This window comes from Carcharodon carcharias, assembly GCF_017639515.1.
Source record: "Carcharodon carcharias isolate sCarCar2 chromosome 39 unlocalized genomic scaffold, sCarCar2.pri SUPER_39_unloc_7, whole genome shotgun sequence".
NCBI lineage: Eukaryota > Metazoa > Chordata > Chondrichthyes > Lamniformes > Lamnidae > Carcharodon > Carcharodon carcharias.
In genome coordinates, this window is record NW_024470846.1 from 422,981 (window position 1) to 430,480 (window position 7,500).

The 7,500-nt window shown below is 51.3% G+C and overlaps 1 protein-coding gene across 2 annotated transcripts in view; it reads right to left on the reverse strand.

Annotated features, from left to right (window-relative positions):
• Positions 1-7,500, reverse strand: part of LOC121274991 (Fc receptor-like protein 2) — an 81,925-nt gene that overhangs the window by 24,891 nt on the left and 49,534 nt on the right. For both annotated transcript variants that reach the window (XM_041182385.1, XM_041182384.1), the window contains 3 exons: positions 5,185-5,457; positions 3,174-3,458; positions 1,781-2,047 (listed from right to left, as the gene is read on the reverse strand). In XM_041182385.1, the coding sequence (XP_041038319.1) occupies positions 1,781-2,047; positions 3,174-3,458; positions 5,185-5,457 (825 nt within the window). The remainder of the gene's footprint in view (positions 1-1,780; positions 2,048-3,173; positions 3,459-5,184; positions 5,458-7,500) is intronic.

The following is a 7,500-nucleotide window of genomic DNA, read 5'->3' on the forward strand; positions in this document are numbered from 1 at the left end:
CACACTCACACCCCCACACACACCCACACTCACACCCCACACACACCCACACTCACACCCCCACACACACCCACACTCACACCTCCACACACCCACACTCACACCCCACACACCCACACTCACACCTCCACACACCCACACTCACACCCACACACACCCACACTCACACCCCCACACACACCCACACTCACACCCCACACACACCCACACTCACACCCCCACACACACCCACACTCACACCCCATACACACACACACTCACACCCACACACACACACACTCACACCCCACACACACCCACACTCACACCCCACACACACACACACTCACACCCACACACACCCACACTCACACCCCACACACACCCACACTCACACCCACACACACACACTCACACCCCACACACACCCACACTCACACCTACACACCCACACTCACACCCCAACACACCCACACTCACACCCCACACACACCCACACTCACACTCCACACACACCCACACTTACACCCCCACACACACCCACACTCACACCCCCACACACACCCACACTCACACCCCCACACACCCACACTCACACTCCCACACACCCACACTCACACCCCACACACACCCACACTCACACCCCCACACACACCCACACTCACACCCCACACACCCACACTCACACCCCACACACACCCACACTCACACTCCACACACACCCACACTCACACCCCACACACACCCACACTCACACCCCACACACACCCACACTTACCCCTCACGCCCCTATCCCCCCACTCCAGGGGTATGTTTGGATCACTCCCTCGGCTGTGGTGAATGGTACCTTCTCTTCATTCTGAACATGTTAAGTTCCTGCCCATGACTGAGGCACAGTTACACTGAAAAAGGCCATTCAGCCCGTATGATTTTGGGCTAGTAATGGACCTCAGCGCCTGAATAGCTATTGTTGGAGATGGGCAGCCCATTACAAGTTGGCTTTGCAGTAATTGACCCCATTTCCATCAGTTGGAAGAGCCGGTTGGGTGGAGTCAGTCCAATGGGATTGAATATCCGGCTCTGTGTGTACATCGTGGTTCAACTCACAGAACCACACACAGTGCAGAAGAGGCCCTTCGGCCCATCGAGTCTGCACTGACCCTGAGAAATACCTGACCTATCTACCTAATCCCATTAACCAGCATTTGGCCCCATGGCCTTGAATGTTATGAGGTGCCAAGTGCTTATCCAGGTACTTTTTAAAGGATGTGAGGCAACCCGCCTCCACCACCCTCCCAGGCAGCGCATTCCAGACCCTCACCACCCTCTGGGTGAAAATCACATCTCCCCCTAAACCTCCTGCCCCTCACCTTGAACTTACGTCCTCTCGTGACTGACCCTTTAACTAAAGAGGAACAGCTGCTCCCTACCCACCCTGTCCATGCCCCTCATAATCTTGCCCACCTCGATCAGATCGCCCCTCTGTCTTCTCTGCTCCAACGAAAACAACCCAAGTCTATCCAAACTCTCTTCATAACTTAAATGTTTCATCCCAGGCAACATCCTGGTGAATCTCCTCTGCACTCCCTCCAGCGCAATCACATCCTTCCTATAATGTGGCGACCAGACCTGCACCCAGTACTCCAGCTGTGGCCTCACCAAGGTTCTATACAACTCCAACATGACCTCTCTACTGTTGTAAATCCCCCCTCCTGCCCTTACCCGCGGGGCAGACACCGGTTTCGGAGGCTTGACCAACCCCCAACCCCAACCCCATCCTCCGAAAATGACTTTCACTCACTCTTGACGGTGATCTGCACACTTTGGGCCGGGTATTTCAAACGGTTACTGAGAACGACGCAACAGTAGCTTCCAGAATCCTTCACGGTGGCTCTCTCGATTCGATAGACCTCGGGAGCGGCGGAGTCTGAATTGACAATGACGCCATTCCTGAGGAACGAGTATTCACCATCCCGACACACCCGGGGATCTGCGCAGTTACACGTCAGTGTTACATTATCGCCCTCCTTCGGCCCTTCAGGGTTCACAGACAGACGCACCGGTCCCTCTGAAATCGGGGAGAGGAGAAAGGAGATCACTGGGTGTTCATGAGTGAGAGTCCTTGGCATCGTTGGAAGGGAATCCCGGTGATCGCCCGGTTCATCCCCCTCCAAACCGATTGCGTCGGGAGGGCAAATCAGGTGAGACACAGAGATAGCCAGGGAGACATGTTGTCCAGAGTACATGGGGGAGGTTGCAGGCAGATATGGTTAGGTGGAGTGGTTGGGCAAAATAATCCCACGGGTTTCCTATAATGTGGGAAAATTTGAAGTTGTTCGCTGTAGCAGGAACAATTTAAAATGCGTCTGTTACTTAAATGGGGAAGGACTGCAGAATCCCGAGGTGCAGAGGGATCTGGGCTTTCTAGTGCATGAGTCCCAAACAGTTAGTATGCAGGTGCAGCGAGGATTTAAGATGGCTAGTGGAATGCTACCCTTTATTAGGAGAGGGACTAGACATGAAATTAAGGATGTTATGCTTCAGTTATTCAGGGCGTTGGTCAGACCACACCTCGAATACTGTGTGCAGTTTTAATCTCCTTATTTAAGGAAGGATTTAAATGTATTGGAGGGGGTTCAGGAGAGGTTTACCTATACCTGGAATGAGCGGGGTTGTCTTATGAGGGAAGGTTGGACAGACTGGGCTTGTTCCCACTGGAGTTTAGAAGAGTGAGGGGTGACTTGATCGAAGTGTACAGGACCCTGAACGGTTTTGACAAGGTGGATGTAGAAAGGACGTTTCCTCTTGTGGGTGAGTCCAGGACTAGGGGGTGGGGGTGGGGCACCGGTTTAAAATAAGGGGGTCACCCTTTTAGGACAGAGACGAGGAGGAATGTTTCACTCAGGGGGTTGTGTGGCTTTGGAATTCTCTGTCTCAGAAGGTGGTGGAGGTGGATCACTGAATATTTTTTTTTGAAAACAGGGGTAGGTGGAGCCTTGTTGAGCGAGGGAATCAAAGGCCCTGGGAATGTGGGGCTCGAAACACAAACAGATCGGCCGTGATAGTATTGAATAGCGGTGTAGACTCAAGGGACCGAATGGCCTTTTCCCCCTCCTCTTTCGTACATTGGTATTTTCAGACTCAGTGGGTGATGACATTACCGATTTCTATCCATAACGCACTGTAACACATACCTTGAATCTTCACCAGCTTGTGAGCTGATGAATATATGGGTGCATTGGGATATTCAACAAAGCCTGCTTGACAGCGATACCATCCTCTATCCTTCAAAGTAACATGCTCGATTTGAGTTGTAACACTTTTATTGTTGGACCGTATCTCAGTGAATTTAGACCCTTCCCGGTAAAGCGTGTAAATAAATTCGCCTGCTAATGCGTAGGTGAAATTGCACCTCAAAGATAGTCTTTGGTTGACCCATAAAGTCTCCGGAACAGCCTCAATGGTCGTCAAATCTGGTTCTGTTGTAAAGAAACAACCAAAATTAGAATCAGGGCTAGGAATCATTACTGAAGTAACAATCAGGCGTGCTTTGAAATGCAACTCGCTGTGCTCGGAGGTGTGCAGTGGAGGACTGGGTACATCCAAACCAGGCCAAGTCAACATTTCAGAAGAGTCTTCAACTTCATCCAAAGGGAATGAAGGTGTGTTACAGAGTTAATCGATCTCTGGTTAGACCCCATGTGGAATGCCCCAATTCTCAGCACCACAACTCAGGGAGAACACGTTGGCAATGGAGCAGGTGCATAGTAGGGTGAAGACTAAGATACTCAGAATATCACACTAACGTTATAAAACCAGCTCTATATTCCCTTGATTCCTGTGATAAGGAAAGGGAATTGCGCTACTTAAAAGCTCATGGTGTAGGGGGGAGGGTAACATATTGACATGGATAGAAGGCTGGCAGGAAACAGTATGGGCCCCTGATTGGCCGGATGTGACACGTGGAATCCTGCAGGGGGCAGTGCTGGGCCCTCAATGTTTCACATGTTGCATCAATCCCTCAGATAAGTGGAGTGAAAGCCTGGTCGCTAACTTTACGGGTGACACGAAGGTAGGTAGGTATGTGGTGAAGAAGACATAAGGGGGTCAGGTGTTGGAAGATTGGATACAGATAGGTTGAGTGAGTGGGCAAATATCTGGCAGGTGGAGTGTAATGTGGGAAAATGTGAAGATGTTCACTGTGGATGAAAGAATATAAAAGCCGTGTATTAATGAAATGGAGAACAACTGTGGAACTCCAAGGTGCAGAGGGATCTGGGTGTTCTAGTGCACGAGTCGCAATAAGTTATTATGCAGGTACAGCGAGTAATTAAGAAGGTTAATGGAATGCTATCTCTATCTCTTTCTCCACAGATGCTGCCAGACCTGCTCACTCCTTAGTATCTACCTGCTGCCCTTGTCCTTCTAGATGGTAGCGGTCGTGGGTTTGGAAGGTGCTGTGGAAGGAGCCTTGGTGAGTTGCTGCAGTGCATCTTGTAGATGGTACACACACTGCTGCTACTGTGCGTCGGTGGTGGAGGGAGTGAATGTTTGTGGATGGGGTGCCGATCAAGCGGGGCTGCTTTGTCCTGAGCTTCTTGAGTGTTGTGGGAGCTGCACTCATCCAGGCAAGTGGGGAGTATCCCATCACACTCCTGACTTGTGCCTTGTAGATGGTGGACAGGCTTTGGGGAGTTAGGAGGTGAGTGACTCTCCGCAGGGTTCCCAGCCTCTGACCTGCTCTTGTAGCCACAGTGTTTATATGGCTGGTCCAGTTCAGTTTCTGGTCAATGGTAACCCCCAGGATGTTGATAGTGGGGGATTCAGTGATGGTAATGCCATTGAATGTCAAGGGACAATGGCTCGATTCTCTCTTGCTGGAGATGGTCATTGCCTGGCACTTGTGTAGCATGAATGTTACTCGCCACTTGTCAGCCCAAGCCTGGATATTGTCCAGGTCTTGCTGCATTTGGACATGGGCTGCTTCAGTATCGGAAGAGTCACAAATGGTGCTGAACATAGTGCAACCATCAGCGAACATCCCCACTTCTGACCTTATGATGGAAGGAAGGTCATTGATGAAGCAGCTGAAGATGAAAGGTCAGAGGACAGTAACCTGAGGAACTCAGAAGAGTTCTTTCATTCAACTGCGCAACTGGGAAATTGTTAGGATATTCAAGGGCTATTTTGTGCAATGAGACTTACCTGTGATGTTCAGGTGAACAGTGTTACTGTAAGTTGTCTTCTCCATAGATGTTGATGATTTGATTTTACATTTGTAAACTCCAGAATCGTTCACTGCAGCTGACTCAATGATATAATTTTCATCCCCATTTATGTCACCCTGATTATTTATATTCCATATATATTTCATGGAGTGGAGGTTTTTCCCAGCATTGCATTTGAGAACGATCTGGTCACCAGTCAAGAATCTCTCCCATGGAGGGTCCATTGTCAGCCTTGGTGCCGTGATACTGCCTGTGAAAGGGGTAATGGGGGGGATGTTATATGGGGAGATAGTGGTGGTTAAGACATTATTCATTTCTGTGCAGTACACGCCAACCACAAACGGTGAGCAATAGCTGTTGGAGCGCAGGAGCACTCAGACGGCATCAACAGGGCCTCCTGAAACAGCCTGAAGGGGCACGAAATGGGCACGGGTCCCGCCAAAGGGATGCTTGTTCCACGGCATGGACCTAACCTTTCAATCCCTTTCCAAGCCAGAGGTGGGGTACCACCTGAAGGTGAAGCACTAGCGGCCAAAGAGTGAAACATGGTCGTGCTGAGGGGACCAACGTCAGCTGGTGCAGGTCATCCAAGCCCCCATTGGCCCAGTTGGTCAGCAGCACCCAGAGACAGAACATCATCTGAAGAGTCTGACTGGTAGTGACTGATAGCTGGGTTGAGTCGATATGAGTGAGAGGCCAAAATGCAATCGCTCCACCATCCAGGATGGGTTTTGGTTGGGAGGCTGAAATAAGCGACTGGAATATGACACCCCTGCACAATTTTACTTCTCACGACCCAATTCCCCCCCATACTTATTCCCTCCCTTAGCCGTTCTCCCCCACCATACAGTGATGTCCTCTGTTCGCCATTGACACTATCCAGACGAGGATCAGTTGGCGCAGAGAGAGGCTTTAGGCTGTGTGAATAGTCAAGGCATTACTCGGGAAAATGGTCACCCAGTACTAAGCCTCCACTTCACGGCTTCTCTGTCCATATGAATCTCCGGATCATTCTCTTACCTGTGATCGGTTATCTTCCTTGTCTCCATTCTCAATTTTGGGGTAAATCTGACATTTCCCCAAGTTGCCCTTGGTAGGGTGGGGTAGGGTTGGTGGGGTGTGGATTTCAACCTAACCAGGCAGAAGTTCCTACTTTTGAACCATCTGTATTTAATCCACGATAACTGAGGAGTGAAGGGACATAGGGCACAGGGACAGGCTGAGGCCATTCAGCCCTTCCTTTCTAGCTCAGCTATTCGATACGATGATGGCTGATCTGCTTTTACTATCATTGACCCGTTGGATCTGGGCGTCTCTGGATGGGCCCAGCATTTATTGTCCATCCCTAATTGCCCCTTGAGAATGTGGTGGGTGAGCTGACTTCTTAAGACGCTGCCGTCCCTGTGGTGTAGGTATACCTACAGTGCTGTTAGGGAGGGAGTTCCAGGATTTTGTCCCTGTGGTGTAGGTACACCCACAGTGCTGTTAGGGAGGGAGTTCCAGGATTTTGTCCCTGTGGAATAGGGCCAAACACTGAGCCCCTTCAGGGGTTTCTGGGGGGGCATTGGGGATGCACTAGGAATGCCGGCCCCCAATTCGCCAGGGGTGAACGTCAATGGATCTGATCCCACTGCGAAAACTGACCTTGTGGGGATGCGTGTAAACAGCCACCGTGCTATTGCTGGGACTTCAAAGGCGAGAGTGAGGTGGTGAAGGGGCTGGTTCGGCCTACGAGGTGGTGAAGGAGGTGGGGGGTAGGCAGGAGCTGGTCACCAGGGAACAGGAGGGAGTGTATTTGCGCCCCCCCCCCTCCTTCTCATTCAGCACCAAGGAATGGGTGTCAGATGAGCTGGGGTCTCTCGGGGCACGAGCGATAGGTGACACTCTGTGTTTTTGGGCAGGGAGGCAAGTCCTTGACTAGGCCCTGCCTTGATGCCCCCCCATCCTCTCTTCACAATCACCCCTTGACCATTTGACCAGCTGCCGTTGGTGGGGTATGAACCCTGGTTCCCCCGTAGGAGCATTACCCTGGTCTCTGGAATAATAGTCCGCTGGCAGTGCCACTATGCTACAGCGGGTAGGGTCCCTCTGGCTGGCACTAACTATCTACCCTCTCCCTCCCTCCATCCCACCCTCCCTGACACTCCCATCTCCCCCTGTGACTCTCTCCAACACCCGGTCCCTACCCCCCTCACTCCCCTTCACCCCTCTCCCTCTCCCTCTCCCTCTTTACCTACCTCTCTCCCTCTCTCCCTCTCCCTCTCTCCCTCTCTCCCTCTCCCTCTCCCTCTCT